The following is a 21,543-nucleotide window of genomic DNA, read 5'->3' as shown; positions in this document are numbered from 1 at the left end:
AAAGTATCTGAGGATAGGTGGTTCATAATATGTCTGTAGGACATTGAGAATACTATTAAATAAACCAGATTGCCCATGACTTTACATGCAAGGCTAAGGAATTTGAGCTTTTATCAGTAGGGTTCATAGAACTGAAGACATTTTTAACAGTGTTCCTTTAGGAAAATTAATTTGGTGGTTGTTATATGCAGCAGAATCAGGAGATGAATTGGCAGGTAAGCTGTTTACCTAGAGGACTGTTGCTGTAGTTCGCTCAATACAGAGCTGTTGTGCTTAGTCACTCAGCCGTGTCCGACTCTGTGACTCCATGGACTGGAGTCAGGCTCCTCTGTCCATGGAATTCTCCAGGCAGGAATACTGGAGTGGGTTGCCATTTCCTTCTCCAGGGGATCTTCCCAACTTAGGGATTGAACCCAGGTCTTTGGCATTGCAAACAGGTTCTTTACTGTCTCAGCCATCAGGGAAGCCCAATATAGAGCTAGTAAGAATTTGAATTAAGATGATGGAAGAGAGAATGTTAAAAAAGAGATATTGGAAAGAACTGGAAAATTTTAGTAACTGAAGGATATTAGAGGGGAAATGAAATTTCTATAAATACAGGATTTCATATAAGAGGTACTGATACTGAAATTAAATGTGATTTATTAGAGACTGGTTCTGAATATGAATTATGGCTCTACCAGTTATTAGCCATGTGTCTTTCTTTGGTTAATTATCTTCTTTAAGCCTCAATTTACCATCTGTTAAATAGAGATAGTAACTCCTATCTAATAGGATTATTTTGGATATTAAATGGATCTTAGTATTTCATCCAAAAAAACCCCATGAATTTCATAGACTGATTCAATAAGCTGTTTGTCATGTATGTGATAGGCACAGGAGCAGAAGATGAGTAAAACATAGTGCTTCCCATCTGGAACCTTCCATAGGAAGGTCAGCTGTATAAACATAATAGAGTCCAGCGTGCCACCTGTCAAAGTGGTGGAGCAGAGGCCAGATGAGGTGGTACCTAACTGCCTGGTGTGGGTTTGGGGTACATGGTAAGAGTGTGTCAGGAAAGAAGCCTCTTAGAGTTTGGTACTTGCCAGTTCAGACTTCAAAACTTTGTTTGCACTATGCAAGGGAGAAGACAGTAAAGCAGCCAGGGATAACATGAAACACAGGGGCATGAAAGACAATGTCTCTTTGGGCCACTGCAAGTTGTTTTTAAGGCTGGAGCACAGGGTGTATAGGGGGTGGTGGTTAAAAAGCATATAGGGACCATATGGTCAAGGCTCTTTGTTTAAAAAAAAAAAGAGTCTGGCCCTAATTTTAGGTGATTGGATGCTACTTTTGCTCAATAATTTGAGGCAGGAAAAGTATATGATTATATTTATATTTCATGGCCATGGGATTGATTGGAGGGGGCTGACTAATTAGGGATACTAATTAAAAATACACAGTTGTACTAATCTAGTCTAAGAAATGATGAAGGCGTGAATTAGAGTGGTAAGAAATAGAAGATAAATTTTCAGAGAGATGAGAATTTAACATTGACAGAGGGCAGTATCTAAAATAGTGAGCATCTGCCCCATATTTATGTGTTTGCTAAGTGGCTTAGAATTTGTGGTATCACCGAATCTAGGTCTTTGTGACAGTTAAGTATGGAGGGTAAGGGGAAGATAATTAAGGATAACATCTAGGTTTTTAGAACAGGTTATGTGGTTTGGGGGTGAAATAATGAATTGGGTAATACTATGTTTGAGAGACCTATAGAAAATTTAGGTTATGTCCAGTAGGTGGTTGGATACATGAAGAGAAATGAGAGATGATCCCAAGACAGTAGTTTTGGGAGCCACCAGTGTATGTATTGATAGGTAGTAACTGAAGCTAAAACGAGTCCTTTATATTTATGAAATTTCACATTATTTCCTCATAGCTCATATTTTCTTCACCAGTCTTCTTTGGGTGAGATTTTTAGGAAGGAGACTGTTAGGGGGAATAGAGTAACATGCTTTTTTTTTTTCCTTTAAAAGTATTGCAGTTTTTGCAGCTCTAGAACAGGGTCTCCAAAGTGGGGCATATTTACCATAAGGGTAACCAATAGTTTACTGGAATAGGGAAGGAAACCAGTAGAACTTGTTTCTTTTTTCTATTTTTTAATATTATTTTGGTATATATTATGTACCTATAAATTAATAATTTACAAGTATATATATATTTAAAAACTTGTACTGATCAATGTGCATCATCAGTTTGGAAATCAGGTAGTTAAACTGCTACAACTGTGGCCTTAGGAAGGTTTCTAATTACATTACTTGTTAGATGTAAATATTAATGAGCACTTACTTAATTCTAAAATATTGCATTTAAGTTTTCTGATGAATTTGATTTTAAGACTTAAAAAATTTTAATCCTGTACAGATTTTGAAGTGCTTTATTATTTTTTTTCCTGTGAATATTGGTAGTTTAAGCATTACATTTTTAAGTATTACCTTTCAGCTTAGTGGTGCTTTTGATAGTAAATTAAACTCTCACTAGTGAAACTGAGAAACTGAGTAAACTTTGACAGTGAGGGATATGAAAAGTCTCACTAGTGAAACTGAGAAACTGAGTAAACTTTGACAGTGAGGGATACGAAAAGTTTGTTTCTGGTACTTTGTGAAAGAGTAACAATATGACTTTGCCTTCTAGCCACCTCGTACATCTCATCCTGTAGTGAAGTTTTCCTGTACAGACTGTGAACCCATGGTTATTGACAAATTGCCTTTTGACAAATATGAGTTGGAACCTTCACCGCTGACTCAGTTCATCCTGGAAAGAAAATCTCCTCAGACATGTTGGCAGGTAAGCTGAAAGACTGTAGTGATTTTAAAAATTTATTTATTTAATTTTTTATTGAGGTATAATTGATTTACATTGTTGTTGCATTAGTTTCAGGTGTATAGCAAAAGTTTATCTGTTACGCATATACATATAGCCTCTCTTTTCAGATTCTTTTTCCATATAGGTAGGCCATTACAGAGTAATGTTTCCTGTGCTATGTAGTAGTAGGTCCTTACTAGTTCCATCTATTTTATATACAGTAGTGTGTATATGTCAATTGCAGTCTCCCAGTTTATCCCTCCCTGCTTCCTTACCCCCCCAGTAACCATAAATTTATTTTTCACATCTATAACTCTTCCTGTTTTGTAGATAAGTTCATTTGTAGACCTTTTGTTTAGATTTCACATATAAGCAATATCATAGTATTTGTCTTTCTCAGTCTGACTTAGTTTCACTCAGTATTAGTTCAGTTCAGTTCAATCGCTCAGTCGTGTCCGACTCTTTGCGACCCCATGAACCGCAGCACGCCAGGCCTCCCTGTCCATCACCAACTGCCGGAGTCCACCCAAACCCATGTCCGTTGAGTTGGTGATGCCATCCAACCCTCTCATCCTCTGTCGTTGTCTTCTCCTCCTGCCCTCAATCTTTCCCAGCATCAGGGTCTTTTCAAATGAGTCAGCTCTTCACTCAGTATTAGAACCTCTAAAAATTTAATTTGATGGGTTTTTTTTTTAATTTGATGTTTTTTAAAAAGTCAAATTGAATCCATGGTTTAATTCTGCAAAGGTTATTAAATGTGAACTTTTAACTACTCCTTTTTAACAGGTATATGTGAGCAATAGTGCAAAATACAGTGAACTTGGCCATCCCTTTGGTTACTTGAAAGCCAGTACAGCACTGAACTGTGTCAACTTATTCGTGATGCCTTACAATTACCCAGTCCTCCTTCCCCTTTTAGGTAAGTCATTCTTGTCATGTTCTCTGTGGCCTAGCATACATATGAATTTTCCTAAAAGCAATCTTTGGGAACATCCCTCCCTTTCTGAGTTTTCTTGTCTTCTGGAAATTAATGAAGATTTTTATTACTATTCTAAAATATTGAAGCTCTTAAAGGTTTATAGCAACCTCTGCATGTTTCTGATATATTGAAAGTCAGTGTCAGACACCTCTGATTCTACCAACTATTGAAGATACTATATTTTGTTTCTAAATTAAATATTCTAAGTTTTTAGCAAATTAGATATCTTACATAGTTAAAATTAGTAATGCAGACTTTGTATATGGTAAATAATTAAGATATTTTGTAGAAGCATATTTCTTAGATCTGAGCATTTTCTTTTTAAGAATTTTCTTTTGGCAAATTTTTTAGTGAATGAATTTGTTCTAAAATAGTATTCGAAATAATAATGATAAGCCTAAAGTTGATTGAAGACCCTTTGACTGTAATTTTTTGAGAGGTGCTATTGGAGAAGGCATCTTTTCCTTCATGGAATTGCACCAGATTTAAAGGTTAATAGACAAAATATTAGTAGGTATGTTTCCATGTATACCTTGTATCTGTATTCCAATCTGTTTCATATCTAGATTTTCCTTGTGTATTTTCTCATTCTACCTTTATTATTACATTTAATTTGAGACCTTAATTGGCACCCTTTCATTTTCAAAATGGTATTACTACTCAAAAATGTCAGAACCAAAAATTTATCACCTTTAATTTTGTTAAAAATACAGAATTGATGTTTGCTCTCTCTCTTGTAAATAAGAAAGCAAACTTTAAAAATGAAACTTACTTGACTTGGTTTTCATGTGTGGAAACACTGAATGATGATAGTTTGTTCTCATTATGCATTCATTTATAGATGATCTGTTTAAAGTCCATAAGGCAAAACCAACATTGAAATGGAGACAGTCATTTGAAAGTTATTTGAAGACGATGCCTCCCTACTATCTTGGGGTAAGAATATTATTGTTACAAATAGAACTTGTTATAAAATTTTGTATTATGCTTATAGTTTACTGTAGGTATTAAAGCTTTTATTTATTGCTGTTACAGAATAAATGTCATGAAAAATTTACAGATGACCCATATAAATATAATGAGCAAGAAATGTTTCAGTGATTTGCAGAATAATGACGATGGTGAGAATATATATAATGCTTATCCAGGCCTGCCTGATACTGTCCTCGGCACTTTACATGTGTTAACCTCATTTAATTTATATGGTAACTGTACGAGGCAGAAATAACTGTTTATTTCACAGATGTGGAAACTAAGGCACTAAAAAATTAAACAATTCATCTAAGGCTACACAGCTAATAATATCAGGGTCAGGAATTCAATCCCAGGCAGCTGGTTTTCGAATTTAAGCTTTTACAATTAACCTTTTTAAATTGCAGTTTTATAATTATCTCTCCTTACAGGTACAAAAAAAGGTTTGTTTGCATTATTCTCTGAATCTCAAGAAACATTCCCTGAAACCTAGTGTATCACAATAGGACCAGTAATACATATATTATTAAATACATTGTTGTTGTTTAGTCGTTAAGTCATGTCCGACTCTTTGTGACCCCATGGACGGTAGCCTGCCAGGCTTCTCTGTCCATGGGACTTTCCAGGCAAGTAATTACTTTATTGATCTTGTGAAAAATAACTTCTGGAACACTTTATTAAAACATTACTTCTGCTTTTACTGCAGAAGTATTGTAGTATTCTATTGTAATCTTTCTAAATGGTCTCTAATAACATTAATTTCTTAAGCTTTGAAATCATATATTATAGTTGTAAGAGAAAAACTGTGTGTCTAGCAGATAGTACCAGCTGTGTAAGAGAGGGGGAAAGGAGGAAACACTGGAATAGGAACTGCTGCCTGTGTTTGACTCATGTTTCGTAGCATCTGGGGGGATTTAGCCAACGCCACATGGATATTAAATATCAGGTCTGGCATTTGATTCCAGTTTGACACCAGTGCTTTTATACACTTTGTAATATGTCAGTGGGTGGCTGTCATCCTTTTTCTGACTTTTTCCCATTCACATATGCTAGACTGTCGTGCCAGTGACATTTTTCATTGCACAAAGTAGTTCTTAATTAGTCTGTCCTTACCCAAGTTAAGCATCTTCTATTATCCTTGACTCCTCTTTTACTTACCACCCAAGTTCTATCAAATCTACATCTGCAATGTGTCTCCTGCCGTTTTCTTCCATATGATACTAAGAAGTCCAGGACTCCACCCTTTCTTAGTCTAGGGGTTGTTATAGCCTCTAATCCTTGTTTAGTATTTCAAACTGCCTTTCATACCACTGACAAACATTTTAATGAAGTACCAATATGATTATATGACCCTTTTTGAAGAAAAGGAGATGTTTTGCAGGGGTGAATTTTTCAAAATTGACAATACATATATGGCTCCACTGGTAAAGAATCTGCCTGCAATGTGGGAGGCCTGGGTTCGATCCCTGGGTTGGGAAGATCCCCTGAGAAGTGAATGGGTACCCACTCCAGTATTCTGGCCTGGAATTCCATGGACTGTATAGTCCATGGAGCTGCAAAGAGTCAGACATGACTGAGTGGCTTTCACTTTCACTTTTCATAGCTATAAATTTTTGACAAGCTTAGGATTGATATTTTCTTTTTTTTCTATAGCCTTTGAAGAAAGCTGTTAGAATGATGGGAGCACCTAACCTAATAGCAGACAGTATGGAATATGGACTTAGTTACAGTGTCATTTCATACCTCAAAAAACTGAGTCAGCAGGTAATGTTAAGAAATAGAGCCTTTAAGTATTTTGAATGGTATTGGCTAAGGTGGTCAATAGGCCAGATACTAGTTCTTGATGGTTCTAGTAGAATTACATTAATAGATTATGTTTTAAAACTACATATATAGTAACATAATTCTCAAGTGCATGGTATGCTATGTTTTGAAATGATAATTTCAAATAATAATTTCTAGTTTGTGAAAATAGCTTTATTAATGTGATCCTAGCCTTCTTGTATGTGAACATTCCTTACGTTTTCTTTTGGGAAATTGGGAAATTTGTTAGAAATTTATTTTTCTTAGTCAAAAAAATCAATTTCTTTTGCTTTATGTTTTAAAACCTGTAGCATTTTCTTTAAAAATAGGAGTTTCTTTTGAAATATGTATAAAAATACTGAATTTTGTCATTTTAGACATAAATCACATTAGTAGATACCAGATTAGTCAAGCAGTATACCTTTTGACTGCCAAGTTATTAAAATTGTATAAAGCACAATTTTTCCAGTACTTTTGCCATCTCTACTTCAACTGCTAATTGAAATATAGGTTAGAAGAGTCAAAATATTGCTGTTTGCTTAATCTGTGAACATTTAGTTATATGCTAGTAATAATGTCTTTAAGTAGGTATTGATAAGATTGTTTTCTAATTTTATATTACCTCTGAATTGGAAATTTTTATTTAGGGTGTATTAACTAACATATCATGGTTTCAGTGTAGTGGGTGTTAATAAATCAAAGTTGTGTTTGTGTGATTTTCTCTAAAAGGTAAGAATTGTGATGATATAAAATCATAAGACATTATTGTTTAAACTGTGTTCAGTTTACCAAGCACTTGAGATAGACTACATAACTTAAGTAGTGTTTTTAATTTCTTATGTTCTTTTAAAATGTGATACTTAATTTATAAAAGACAAACTATTTTTAGCCTTTAATTTACTAGTTCAGATCATGTCAAGACAGCTTTTATTTATTTTTGCTTTAGGCCAAAATAGAATCTGATCGAGTCATCGGTTCTGTAGGCAAAAAAGTAGTACAGGAAACTGGAATTAAAGTCCGAAGCAGATCACATGGTTTATCAATGGCTTATAGGAAAGATTTTCAACAGCTGCTCCAGGGAATTTCAGAGGATGTTCCTCACAGACCGCTGGACCTTAATATGAAAGAATACACTGGGTTCCAAGTTGCTTTGCTCAATAAGGTAATAGTTATGTGAATTTTGTAGTGCTCTGGTAATAGTCTATATTGTTGAAGATGTCAAATTTTCTATTAACTGATACCCAGTTTGTCCAAACTTCTATACCTCTGCAGAATAATGATCAATTATGCTATTAATATTATTGAATCACTGAATTTTAAAACACTGTGCATGGTGAGTGGATGAGCAGATGGACTGACGAAGAGCAAACCATCATGTTCATTTTATAGATAGAAAACAGGCTTAGAGATTGCCTGAAGTTACATAGCTAATAGTAGAGTTCACTGTAGTTTGGTACTTATACTCCTGACCTTGGGTACACAGTATAATCCTGAAATGCTTTGCGAATATTCATTATTAAAAAGATCTTCATCCCAGTTGCCTGTTTGTCGAAACCAACCAGACTGGTTCTAAAATTTATATAGAAGTATAAAGGTCCTAGAGTAGCTAAAACAATTTTTGAAAAGAATAAAGCTGAAAGACTTGCTTGCACTAATTTTAAAAGTTACTGTAAAGCTGCAGTGATCAACATATGTGTTGCTGGCATGAGAAAGATATTTTGGTCAATGTAACAGAAGTAGACCTTCATATATAGAGTTAATTTTTAACAAAGGTGCCAGAATAATTTAGTGGGTAAGAAGACAGTCTTTTCAACAAATAGGGTGGGAACAGTTGGCTATCCATCTGCAAAATAATGAACTTGATCCTTATGTTAGTTAACGTGATCATAGTCATAAGTGTAAGAACTGAAACGATAAACTTCTACAGGGAAAAAATCTATAAGATGTTGGATCTTGGGTCAATGAAGATTTCTAAAATATAACACAAAAAGCACATACACATAACAACTTCATAAACTGAACTTTAGTAAAATTATAATTTTTGTCTTCAGAAGAAACTTTGAAGTTTCTCCCAGACAAGCTATAGCCTGGGAGATAAGCATATGTTGAATAAAGAACTTGTATCAAAATATATAAAGAAATCCTAAGACTCGATAATAAAAAGATAAACATCCAATAAAAAAATACACAAAATATTTGAATAGACACCTTACCAGGAATGATAGACAAACCTGAACAAGCACATGAAAAGATGTTCAACATTATTAGTCAAGTGGGGAAATGCAAATTAAAACCACAGTGAGATCCCACTTGATGCACACTAGAATGGCTAAAATTTAAGACTGAAAAATATGAAGTGTTGGTAAGGTTATAGAACAACTGGACTCTTACACATTGTTGGTGAAAATTCGTTTGCAGTTTCTTAGGAAAGGTAAATGTTGCTATATACCAACAGTTGTACTTGTAGGTATCTACTGAGATAAATGAAAATATGTGTGTATAAAGGGTTTGTATGCAAATATTCATAGCAGCATTAGTGATTGCCCCAATGAAAACCGTCTAAGTGTTCATCAGCTGCTGAATGGATAAAGATTCAGTATATCCATGTAAAAAGGAACAGACAGTAAAAAGGAATAGACTACCAATACATGAACAACATGGATGAATCTCAAAAACATGCTTGTGGAAAGAAGCCAGATAGAAAAGATTGCATATTGTAAGATTCCATTTATAAAATGGAATGTAGAGACAGAAAGCAGATGAGTGGTTGCTTGGGGGTAGGAATAGAGAGTGACTGCAAGTGGGCACAAGGAGCCTTGTGGAGTGATGGAGATGCCCTAAAACTGGGTCCTAGTGATGGTTTCACAACTGTACATTTACTAACACTCAAACTGTTTATGTAAAATGGGTTGTTTTATGGTATGTAAATTACACATCAAAGCTTTTATTTGCTTCTCTTAGCCAGACTACGTAATAAAATCTTGGACAGGTGTGAATTTGAGATAATTCAGTTCAGCTTCACTACTGAGTTTTTATCTTTTGGTTATTAAAACAGTACATTACGATGGCATCATATCTCTTTATTTTTTTAAGCTAATTAGTTGACTTGTACATCTTATTTTCAAAGCTGTGCTGCAGGCTAGAGATTTTAGTCTCTTTTAATTCTGTTTCAAAATACATTTTGTCTTTGAATCTTTTAAAACAGGATTTGAAGCCACAGACGTTTAGAAATGCATATGACATACCAAGACGGAATCTTTTGGATCACTTAACAAGAATGAGATCTAATCTTTTGAAGAGCACCCGCAGATTTCTTAAAGGACAGGATGAAGGTTAGATCATGGTTTTAATATTGGTATTTCTTCAGTAAACTTTTCTTTATATTGAAAATACAGAGTGTTATTGTAACTTTTAAAGAGTTGACTGTAATATTACATTCTCATTGAATGAAGTAGAAAGTTGAGTCATCTCTAATTCTCTGCACTTCTTCCTACCATCACTGTTGCCCCAAATTCTGTTCTCCAGAGGAGAACAGAATAATAGCTTAGTTTCCTTATGGCTTTCTTCATACATTCACATACATAGGCACACACACAAAATCATTTTCTTGTGATCTACTAGTATCTGATAGTTTAACTCAAAATGGCCAATATGTGTCATATTCTAGTATTTCCTTAACTATACCTTTGGCACCTACAAATCAAGTCAGATGAGAATTTAACCCTTTGCCAACTCTGATGTAAACATTTCAACTATAGTTTTATATGAAAAGGATCATCTATGTGATACCTCTTTTCTATAAATTATGCTTTAACTAAATTCTGCTTTGGCGTAGAATAGAAGAGACATTTCCTTTTTGTAGAAGGCTTACACATACTGTTTATTCTATATACTGAAACTAACTGCAATATTTTTGCTTTGTTTAGAAGATAAAATTGATTATTTAAAATTTTATTAAAAAGCACTCAAGATTTTATGTCACAATATTTATAATGGCAACAAACTAATTTAGAATATATGTAAGGAAAAGTTGCCTAGAATAAACCAGGTAGCATTCATACATAAGAACACATTATTTGTTAACTAAATGGAAGGTAGTTTTAGGGGTTAACTTTTATTATTGCTTTGTTCTGTTCGAAAAGATCAAGTGCACAGTGTTCCTATAGCACAGATGGGGAATTACCAGGAGTACCTCAAGCAAGTACCTTCTCCGTTAAGAGAGCTTGATCCTGATCAGCCTCGGAGGTTGCATACATTTGGCAACCCCTTTAAGCTGGATAAAAAGGTAAATTTGAAGTGTTCCATTATATAATTTTTTTTGTGGGAGGAACAGTAGATTTAACAGTTCTTAAATTAACTAAAGTAAGCTGAAACTATTTTCTTGGTAGAATACTATGTCAACATCGTTAAAATGTAGTTTAATGGGAATTGGAGTTTTTCGTACAACTGAAAACCATATGTAAAGTCAGGGAAATTCTTCGTTGTTACAGGGTATGATGATAGATGAGGCAGATGAATTTGTGGCTGGACCTCAAAATAAACATAAACGACCTGGAGAACCAAATATGCAAGGCATCCCTAAGAGACGACGCTGCATGTCTCCGCTGCTGAGAGGCCGACAGCAGAACCCAGTTGTGAACAATCACATTGGAGGGAAAGGTCCACCGGTACCTATGACCCAAGCACAGCCAGATCTCATTAAACCCCTTCCTCTTCATAAAAGTAAGGGTTTTTCTTTAAACATTATTTGTTGCTTTTAGTTTGGTTCTTCATGGGAGAGCATTTTCTGATATTGAAAAAGTGGATAAAATTCCACGAGTGTCTAGAGAAGATATTTGTTTATTCCAAATTAGCATGTAATCATTTTTTATGTCTTTTTAATGAACATTTCATATGTTCATTCATTATGCTTAATAGCTATCATGATTTGAAATATCATTTGCAAATCTTTAGTGTTTAAAAATGACAGTTTTTAAAGGGGCATTATCAGTATCCACAGAAAGATGTTTTTCAATTTGTTTAATTCGGCAACTAATTATTAAATGATATGCTTAATTTAGACAGGGCTAAGCATTGAGGTATAGCTGTAAACAGACAATAGTGATCTCTGCCTTCATTTATAATGAGGAAAGAAAGTCATCACATTTCATTAGAAGTGTGATGAATATTACGAAAAGGGAAGTCAAGTATACTTGTTGTGGAAGTATTTGGCAAGAGGATTTAACTTAGTCTGTGGGGTCAAGGCACTTTACTGAGGAGGTTCTGTTTAAGCCAACACTTGATGGATGAATGGAAATTAGTAAACTGAAGCTGTGCATTTGCCTATGTTACAGTAATAGTACTCTTACAGGAAGAGTACACGCAGAGGCTTACTGTGAGGAGCAGGGCGTTGAGGGAACTGAAGCATTCTGGTATAGCAAGGGCTGCTGGGAATGAGCTAAGGTGAGAACCAAAAGCTAAGACATACAGAGTCTAGATCATAGAGGGTCTTGGAAACCATTGTAAAAGATTCTAGACTTTATTCTAAGGATGGTGAAAATCCATTGAAAGAGGTAGTGATCTGATCTGATTAGCATTTCATAAAGACCAGGCTGACATTACTGTGTGGAGTATTTTTTGTTGTTCATTCGCTCAGTCATGTGGAATATTACTGGGGAAGAATGAGAATTGATGAAGGGAATGTTTAATGCAATAATTAATTATAGGTGGTGATCATTCATGGCTAAGAACATCTTAACTGGAGAGAAGCCAAATATGATCCCTCCTGATGGGATTACACAGTACTACATTTGAAGTATCTGCCACCCAAAATACTGAAATGAACATCAATCTGATCAAGCCTGTGTATCTACAGGGATATAATTAGCAAAATCCAGATTGTGGTAAATTACAGGACGAAGAATCTGGTGTGGGTATATTTTTCCAGGAAAAAAAAAAAACATAGAAAAAAGAGAGGTACAGAAGGATTTTATAGATGAAAAGAGCATGAGTTTTCACAAGAGTGCGTGGAGAAATGCTCTTGAAGTGGCATTGGAAAGAAAAGGGACTAGTGACTCCACCTCCTTATTTTAAGTCTATGGAGAGAGTTTGAGAGAGAGGGCTTTCTTTGCAGGAGAGTTGGATTTCAATAAAAACAGGAGTTGCTATAGAGAATATTCATTGCAGTTTGCAAATCATGGAGTAAGATTTAGGATGGAGGAAGGGAGTCAGAATTGAGATAATTTTTGTGGAGGGTAGTTTAAATTTTGATGGTTTGGTGAGCAGTCAGGGAACTGAGAATTCAGCTGCTTTCTCTGGGGAGCAAATACAATAATCTGATATTAAGTGGCAAGCTTGCAAGCCTTTTAAGTCTAGTCTAGTGAGCTGAAGTGAGCACCAGCTACTCTTCATTGCTTAAGTAGTGAAGACCATGTGGATGGTTATAAGGAAAAGCACTCTGGAGGTTTGGGGCCATGCTGCTGCAGAATACTGATTAGCTTCAACTTCCTGTGTTCACTTTTGCCTCTAAATAGTAACTGTATATATATATGTCCCTAAAGCAGTGAAAACCACTTATTCAATAAAATTGCCATAGAAAAAAGCAGAAAACTAAAAGTTTTTTAAACTGACTCTTATTCCCCCCACTGCTGGTAAAAATTGTACATATTTTGTAAATACTGTGAATGTTTCACATTGAAATACACCGTATATATGGCAAAGCTTAAGAACCATATCACATTGTTAATTTCTTAGAGTCAAGGAGATCAGTTGTGATTTGCCACAATATTGTTTCTTTGACGTTTTCTTTACTGTGTGCTTTGAAATTGGCTCTCATCTTTCCTTCTTTTTTCCTTATTTTTAGTTTCTGAAGCCACTAATGATTCGACAATGGATGATGTGGTTGAAAATCATGTTGCAGACCAACTTTCATCAGATATTACACCAAATGCTATGGAAGCTGAGTTTTCAGGATCTTCTCCAGCCAACCTACTGGAACGACCAACCAATCATACAGAGGCTCTCGGTCACGACCACTTAGGAAATAATGACCTCACTGTTGGTGGATTTTTGGAAAATCACGAGGAGCCCAGAGATAAAGAACAATGTCCTGAAGAGAATATACCAGCATCTTCACTCAACAAAGGAAAGAAATTGATGCACTGCAGAAGCCATGAAGAGGTCAACACTGAACTAAAAGCACAAATAATGAAAGAGATCCGGAAGCCAGGAAGAAGTATGTATAATTAGAGACAGACATCAGATTCGATTTTTGTATGTGCTCTAAAAAAAAGTCAAATTAACTAAAGCATAGATCTGATTTTAGATCAGTCTTGAAAACAACATATCAGCTATATAAGATCCCATTCTTTATTCAGCCAATACTTACCGAGTATCTGCTATATCCCAAGTACTGTGTTAGGTGTGGTAAGTAAGGAGGGTTGAGTGTAGAGGAGAGGAACACACAGATAAAAGTTACACATGGTTCCTCCCGATACAGGAACCGACAGTCTTGAACATTCTGCCAACCAGCAACTGGAATTTTGAGGTAACAGAAAAAAACCCCAAAGATTCAGTGAATATTAAATGATTTCATATCTGTAAAGTTCTTGGCACAGTACCTACCCACCATCTTAACTTTTAAGATTTAAACTATAATAGTTACAGGGATGCGTTTAGGCCAAAAAACTAAAATTATGAAAGCTGTCTGTTATATGAGTACAGAAGAACTTTGTGAGATAGTTTCAATATTCTTACTGATACTCATTCAGAAGATTCGGACAGATCACCTTGCTATGATGGTGCCCATGGGTGGCCCAGAAGCGGGTAAGACTCAGTACTGGTCATTTCAGGAGCTTATAGTCCTTGACAGAGGACTATTAAGTTTTATGTGAAAACTTGAAACAGAACTATAAGTTTTATGAAAACTTGAAATTGAGACAGCACTCTTGTTTATTTTTTTTCCTCTATTTTATCCACCCTCTATGTTAGCTGTAATTTAGAGTTATATAAGGTTGGATTTTTGTAAAGGCCACTTCTTCCTTTTCAGTGGCACTACCAAAAAGCTTGTTTACTCATCTTCTAAGCTGTGTGTTTGATACACACATGAGTTCCCTAATGAGAACTTTTACCAAGAAAAGGCAGTGTTTGACAAGTTATTTTATCTTTGTTGATGTATGATGAAATACATGTATTATACAATCTTTAATGAACAGTGAAATTTTTAGGTAAGCTATTTTTGGTTTTGTCTTAGTATATCTTGATATGTAGTGAACTGTAATAGAAAAATATTGAATAAGTATGCAAAGTAACACCACTTAACTTTTCTTTTTGCTTCTCTTATTTTAAGAATATGAAAGAATCTTCACTTTACTGAAGCATGTGCAAGGCAGTTTACAAACAAGACTAATATTTTTACAAAATGTCATTAAAGAAGCGTCAAGGTAAGTAATCTGTTGTACATTATGGTATGATGAAATGAGTCCCCAGTTTCTATAGTTGGTATTTTAATAGTATCAACTTTATACTTGTGTTGTTATGCATGTTTGTGACACACCAATGTGTAAATAAGTAATTCTCTCTTGTTTTTGGTTTATTGAAAGTTAAGGTCACTTAAAAAATAGCCACACACAAATTCTTTAGAAATCGTGAACCCTTTCTCTCTACACATTACAGGTACTGGGATAATTCCCATTTATCTTACTCTGTGGCTTTTTGATGTCTTTATATTTTACAGTCTTACATTTTTCTCTGTATATTTGAACTACAGTTAATATTAGTGATTAAAAGTAACGTTGAAAGGCAGTATTTGAATGCAGGAGTTCACTTGTACGTGGGAAAACATGTAATTAAGGGACGAGAGCTGAACAAATGAGCCTTATTCTGATTGCTTCAGTAGCCCAAGATTATGTACTTTAGTACAAGGAATGTGGATCAAGATTATAAACGGTGACCACAAAGTGCAATTAACTGGAAAGCGTAGTTCTATGAGTTTAGTGAGTAAAAAGCGTTTTTTAAATTTCTCCTTTAAGACTTTTTAGAATTCTAGTATTGTAAGAAAACTTAAGGTTTATCTCATGTGACCTTCCAAAATACCCACCCTTTAATTATGCACCCCACCAATTTCTTCCACACTTCATGTAAAGGTTTTTTGTTTTTTTTTTAAGATAAAGCCATCAATCCTTTTTTTTCTCTATGAGTGGCTAGAGCATGGGCCACTTTGAAGTTTCAAGATAAGGCCATAACTTTTCATATTACTGATTTTGAATATTTAACCTGTTCTGCTCTTTATATAACATTCTACTAACTCAAACTTCATCATAAATTTAGCTGTATTCCAGGTGCCTGAATTCTACTTCTGTTACCTTTTAGAGAGTTGTATAATATTATGGTGATTAGTTGTTATTAGTTTACAAGTAGAGAGGAAGTAGGCATCAATTGGGCCATGTTTTTGGAGAGGCTAAAAAGCATCTGCATACTTCTGTACAAAAGCAATTTTAGTTTACTGTTTTATTACTGAAAAAATTTAATAATTTTCACTTGAACTTTTAACTGTTTGCTGTATCCTGTAGTGCTGATGTGTGATTGTCCTTAACTTGTTGCTGGTTTTCAAATAGTATAGTAGAACATCACAGTTTAAATGTGACTGCCCAAATTTCATTTCTTCCATTTTGTGGGGGATTATATTCATATTTTATTCACATTCCTTTCAACACTGAACTTTCAAAGAGCGTAAGAACCTACTGGAGTCATTGCTTTGGGAACTGAGATTGCTGGAATGTTTATAACCCTTGTATTTTATTTATTAGGTTTTTTTTTTTTTCCCTTTTTTTTTTTTAATTGTGGAAGAAATAATCTTATCCATTGTACCTAGGCCTGGATTGTTTGTTTTAGAAACAAACTATAATACTGTACTGATAAAATAATTTGCTAAGAGAGTTTATATATCATAAAGTTGTTGATTTTTCATTTTCATTTCACTTTGAAAAATCTTCTCAAGGCAGTTTTTCTCTTTAAAAAAAAAATATACTGATATGTAACTATTTGTTAAAAAGAAATTGAGAGTGCTATTATACTTATTTTTTCATACAGGTTTAAAAAAAGAATGCTAATAGAACAACTGGAGAACTTCTTGGATGAGATTCATCGAAGAGCCAATCAGATCAACCATATTAATAGCAATTAAAAGAAAAGAGAATGTGGCCACTTATTTCACTACCTTCTCCAAATACAAAGTAAATACAAGACTGTTGTGATCTTGCATTCATTTTTTGACATGCATTGTTGGCTTTTTGAAATACTAAGAGCGAGTCTACAGATCCTTTTTCCATCATTTTACAGTGACCTTTTCTTCATTTTGGTTTATTTTTGTAATGTGAAAAATATCACTCTAAAAAAAAATTTTTATTTAACAAACTAAAAATATTCCTCCAAATCTCTTGCTTGTCATTGACTCTTGCGTGTCAATTTCCCTCAGGTTCTATTTTCTTAAACCAACCTTCAAAATTGTCACCTCTGTTAAGGTTGAACTTTGCCAAAAAATAAAAAAGAAGTTACTTTGTAATTTTTGGGGAAAAAAAGCACATACATTAAAACTAGGCAATGTTTTGTATATACAGTTATTTTGGATATATTATTGTAAGTTGTACAAATGTATTTTGAAGAATATTTAAGAAAAGCACTTTTGTTATTCCATCAATAAATGCTCTATTTTACTCTTGTGTGGTTTAGGAAATAATCCCATTTAAAGTAATCATTTAAAACCATCTTAAGATAATGGAATTTTAAAGGCATTGCTTTTTAGCATTGGAAAAATACACCACTTGAAGTTCACATTTGTTAAACCTAACTGTAATGACATGTTACATAATCTGCACTGTCTTTTTACTCTATGTTCTTAGATTTTGTTGGCCACTCCGACACACTCCGTTTCTGCCTAGACAATGGAAACGTATCTGCGGATAGGCAGACTCTTTAAAGCTGTTTCAAAAGCAGACACCTTTGAACTCTATTGGTTTCCTTACTTCCTTTCCTTCAACCCTTCCTTTTCCTTTCTCACCAGAACTGTGGCTGGCACTAAGGTGAAGCTGTCAGGGAGTTGTAAATTCGGGGGACACCACATACTCTGAAATGTGTAGCATTTAGCAGCTTGATGCCATGCTTGCAGAAGTCCCACAACAGACTGGGGGTTCCAGGGGATCTCTTTGTTCTGCTCTGCCGTTACACTTAAACTGTCCATTTCCTTTAGAAGCTAAATGGAAAGGAAACACATTTTAAATGACTTTGTCCATTCTGCATTCTCCCTGAGTTGTCCAGGATAAGGAAAAGTCAGCGCTATTCACTGTCCACCCTCCGTCCACCGTGGCCTCACGTGTCCTTGCTGAGGACTGTGAGCCTGTGGTCTGACCCACTCACCATTCATAGGTCAGTGCTGTGCCTTTCATGTTTCGCGGATAACGAGTAGAGAAGGCTGAAATACATTCAGATTAAGAGCGGGCAAAATAAATTTATAAAATTATGGTAAAATGTAAGATTTGAAAAACACATACCCTTATCTTTGTACACTTCAGCAGAACATTTTTAAAATTTCAGGGGTATAGCAAAATGGAATTGTAATTTTTGAAGAAAAGCATAGATAAAAGTGGAGAACATGCTTGAGCTCTTAATTCAGTGTAGGGGATTCGAAACTCTCCCAATACTGAAGACAAATGCTGTCAAGAAAAAAACATAATGTAGTGTTACATAGTATTTTCATACGCAGTTCTTTAAACATTTTTTTTAACCTCTAAAAAATACCTCTAAGCAGGATATCACTTAGTAAATGGAATTGTTAGAGTATTAATAGTTAGCTGCAGTCACGTGGCTTAATTCAACATGAGATACACAAAATCCAGAATATATTGTCTGGTTTTAAATTATATATGTTTAGATTCTGAGATTAACAGAAGAGATTACAAGTCATTCAGATAAAAGTTAATTTAATAAGAATATTTAGTAAAATGACTCTGTTCCAATATTTGGCCACTTTCCTTATAAGAATGTTCTTACTTGCATTCCACAGATTGCTCATGAGGTGATCCTTTAGACCCTTGATCTTAAGTATATTTCAGGGTATGAACCCTAGAGGGAGTTGGGAAGAAGCAGTTTGTTCTGTCTCCTCTTGTCCTTAATCTCTCTGCCACCATACTCTACACTCTTAACCTAAAATCTAGTCACAAGCTTTGAAACCCATCAAAATTCAAGCTTAATATTCCATTTCTTGCAGGGCTTTTTAATTTATTTTTTTGTTTTTACAGATTAAGAAACTGGGCATGTTAAATTACTGAACTACAGCAAAGGGGAAGGGGGAGTACATTGAGGGGAATATCATGTCTTTTAGGTCCTTTAGATCACTGGATGGCTGACTGTAGGCTGGACAAGTGATGTTCTCTAACAGTTTAATCTTGAGGTTAAGATCATTTTTGGTAATGTTCTTACATGTGTCCCGTTTGTCAGCTGATTGAGTCATGATTTGCCCTTATAAGTAAGCTTTGTCAGTTTGGTGTACTGAAGGCTGAGGCTCATTTCTGTCCTTTCATCACCCTGTCACCAGAAGAGTAGCCCCTCTGCCCTGTGTGATGGGAGCAAGTACCTCCCAGCGGGAGAGGTAAAGAAATTCGTAGGGACTAGTGCAGGTCATGGAACTGGTGTTGGATTATATTTTCATTCTGTTTATAAGGCAGTTCTGAAAACTCTTCATCACAGAAACAGTGATGTATCCTTTACTAGTTAGTTCAAAGATTTTACATCATTTTATGCAGTTGAATTCCAGAAGAGAAACTGTTCTCTCTCAACTCGTCCATCTTTACTGGCCGTGAGCTTTTGACAATGACCTTTCTGTTCAGGTTTAGTCCAGTCTCTTGTTTCTTGAGGGAATAGAACCTGTCGTGCTTCATCTTAACTGTTTTTGACCTGTATCCTTTCTAAAAGAGCTCTCTGTTACCTGTTCCGAGTGATAAGTGACATTTTCATCTAATCATTCTGAGGTTGGGATGATCATGGTGAAATACTACGAGGATATATTCTGTCGATGGACTTTTCTCTGCCCTAAATACTATGAGGATATATTCTGTTGATGGACTTTCTCTCCCTCAATAATCCCTTAATAGATAATTCCCTAGTGAATGATTATCTTCATCCTTTTTCTCACAAGTGTCTTTGCTTTCTAGCACAAATACAGCAGTATGCAAATGATTCTCAGATAAAATGATGTTGACAGTATTTCCCTAACGATTTGTGTAAAACGTATGCATAATTTTCTTTATTCTAACTTGACTTTTTTTCTCTCCATAAATAAAAATAATGCCTGATGTTTAGTTAAATTAGATCCACTTTTGCTTGATTTTGTTAGTCTTGGTCCATCCTATTTCTTTTTAACACATTGTTTAGACTTGCCAACAACTCTTTACTGAGAATCTCGCTTTTTTCCCCAGGCTGATAAGGAATTGCCAGAGAGGGTGGGGCAACATTAAGAGGAATCATTTGAATACTTTGTTCACTGGTGTTGAGACTTAAAGGACTTCTGCTTGTCCTTCTGAGGTGCTAAGGCTCTGCCTGTACCATACCATCTTTGGATTAAGATGAGGTTGTATGGTGGGACAAGGCCTAGGGCAAATATTTGATTTCTGTGTAATTTCAACAAGCTTGAGAAAGATCAACAGAAAGCTATAGAAACACAGGTGCATTCCCTAGGATACTAGGGGTGCTGAGAGAACCAGAGGACGACTTGGACACTCATGGCCTGAATGAACTCTTTCATCCTACAAGGCCAAGAAAATTCAGCAACAATGGGGAAAAAAGATATATCATTTATTTTACTTTCATAATTTTTTTAAGTCCTCCCTAGAAGTAGAATCTTCAATTTTTAAAGACCTACATCAATCATAAATGAGCTGAGAGTAACAGAAGGCAGAAAAGCCACAGAGGGTATTAGACTCCTCAGTACTTATGAAATATTCCCCTTTCTGAGGATACATGATATAGCAACTGGAGAGCTTCGGAAGCACTACAGAAACCAGCTAGAAGGAATGCTTGTTTTAGGTTGGGGTGGACAAATGAGCCCTTGCTGCTAGAGAGGTGCTGATAAATATATATATGAATCCTATCAAAAATCACAAATAACTAGTACCTGTGTTCGGTTCTCTCAGGAAAAAGATGAATGGCCGATCCGCTTTAAAAATAGGAATCCGAGACCTTTTCAGTAACAACAGAGCTGCAGGAAAGATAAAAAGAGTAGAATCGTATTGTATTTTCTCTTCATTTGAGGAAAGTCACTATTATAATTGGATACAAAGTCACTTGCTCTTTGAAGAAATAAAAGCATCCTAATGATACAGCATTGTTTTAGTGTTATGATGGGGTGCAAGTGGGAAAATTAAAGAGAAAAGATAGCACTTAGCCAACACTGTGTCCTATTCTCAGAATATTTCATGGAATAAATTCCTTCCTGAAGGTAATTTTCAGAATGACTATTCCTTATTTATGGGGTCATGGTGCAGATCCTTTTCAAAATGGCTCTTTTTCTCCCATCATTTTAAAAAACTTGATTCTGTTAACCTTTTTTTTTTTTTTTTAATGCTCTTATCACATCTGGACATGGGGTTTTAGTAGGAAGGCTTAGAAGTGTGAAGGCTGAAATGGATCAGTCTAACAAAGGGAGATACGGGCCAGCAGCATTCCTGAGCGTTGCTGACACCCAGTCCTCTTAAGCACATACCTGTGGCTGCAGATGCCTCAGTGCCTTCCTCTGAGACCTCGATCTTGGCTTTGTGGATCGCTTCAGAAACATAAAAGCCATCTTGGCCTAAGCAGAGGAAATAGAAATGGGATTTGCCTTGTGTTGAAAGATGTGAGTACATTTTTAAAGAACAGACTTGGTTACAGTCTTGCATGCTGCTTACTGTGGAAATAGGAAGAGATTTGGGAAATTT

The 21,543-nt window shown here is 35.1% G+C and overlaps 2 protein-coding genes across 4 annotated transcripts in view; one reads left to right on the top strand and one right to left on the bottom strand.

Moving 5' to 3' along the window:
- INTS6 (integrator complex subunit 6) overlaps nucleotides 1-17,289 on the top strand; it is an 80,112-nt gene extending 62,823 nt beyond the window's left edge. For all 3 annotated transcript variants that reach the window (XM_081547609.1, XM_081547606.1, XM_081547607.1), the window contains 11 exons: nucleotides 2,674-2,826; nucleotides 3,631-3,763; nucleotides 4,665-4,759; nucleotides 6,449-6,559; nucleotides 7,545-7,760; nucleotides 9,804-9,930; nucleotides 10,741-10,883; nucleotides 11,089-11,320; nucleotides 13,440-13,811; nucleotides 14,925-15,018; nucleotides 16,667-17,289. In XM_081547609.1, coding sequence (XP_081403735.1) covers nucleotides 2,674-2,826; nucleotides 3,631-3,763; nucleotides 4,665-4,759; nucleotides 6,449-6,559; nucleotides 7,545-7,760; nucleotides 9,804-9,930; nucleotides 10,741-10,883; nucleotides 11,089-11,320; nucleotides 13,440-13,811; nucleotides 14,925-15,018; nucleotides 16,667-16,760 — 1,770 coding nt within the window. In that variant the 3' untranslated portion in view covers nucleotides 16,761-17,289. The remainder of the gene's footprint in view (nucleotides 1-2,673; nucleotides 2,827-3,630; nucleotides 3,764-4,664; nucleotides 4,760-6,448; nucleotides 6,560-7,544; nucleotides 7,761-9,803; nucleotides 9,931-10,740; nucleotides 10,884-11,088; nucleotides 11,321-13,439; nucleotides 13,812-14,924; nucleotides 15,019-16,666) is intronic.
- The window catches only part of SERPINE3 (serpin family E member 3), a 31,364-nt gene continuing 25,811 nt past the window's right edge, over nucleotides 15,991-21,543 (bottom strand). Inside the window, exons 6-8 of the mRNA XM_081547610.1 lie at nucleotides 21,330-21,416; nucleotides 20,742-20,825; nucleotides 15,991-18,285 (exon numbers count right to left, since the gene is read on the bottom strand). Coding sequence (XP_081403736.1) covers nucleotides 18,242-18,285; nucleotides 20,742-20,825; nucleotides 21,330-21,416 — 215 coding nt within the window. The 3' untranslated portion in view covers nucleotides 15,991-18,241. The remainder of the gene's footprint in view (nucleotides 18,286-20,741; nucleotides 20,826-21,329; nucleotides 21,417-21,543) is intronic.

Source organism: Giraffa tippelskirchi, chromosome 12, assembly GCF_054371585.1.
Source record: "Giraffa tippelskirchi isolate mGirTip1 chromosome 12, T2T-mGirTip1v1.2.pri, whole genome shotgun sequence".
Classification (NCBI taxonomy): Eukaryota; Metazoa; Chordata; class Mammalia; order Artiodactyla; family Giraffidae; genus Giraffa; species Giraffa tippelskirchi.
This window is presented reverse-complemented; position numbering and strand designations above follow the sequence as displayed.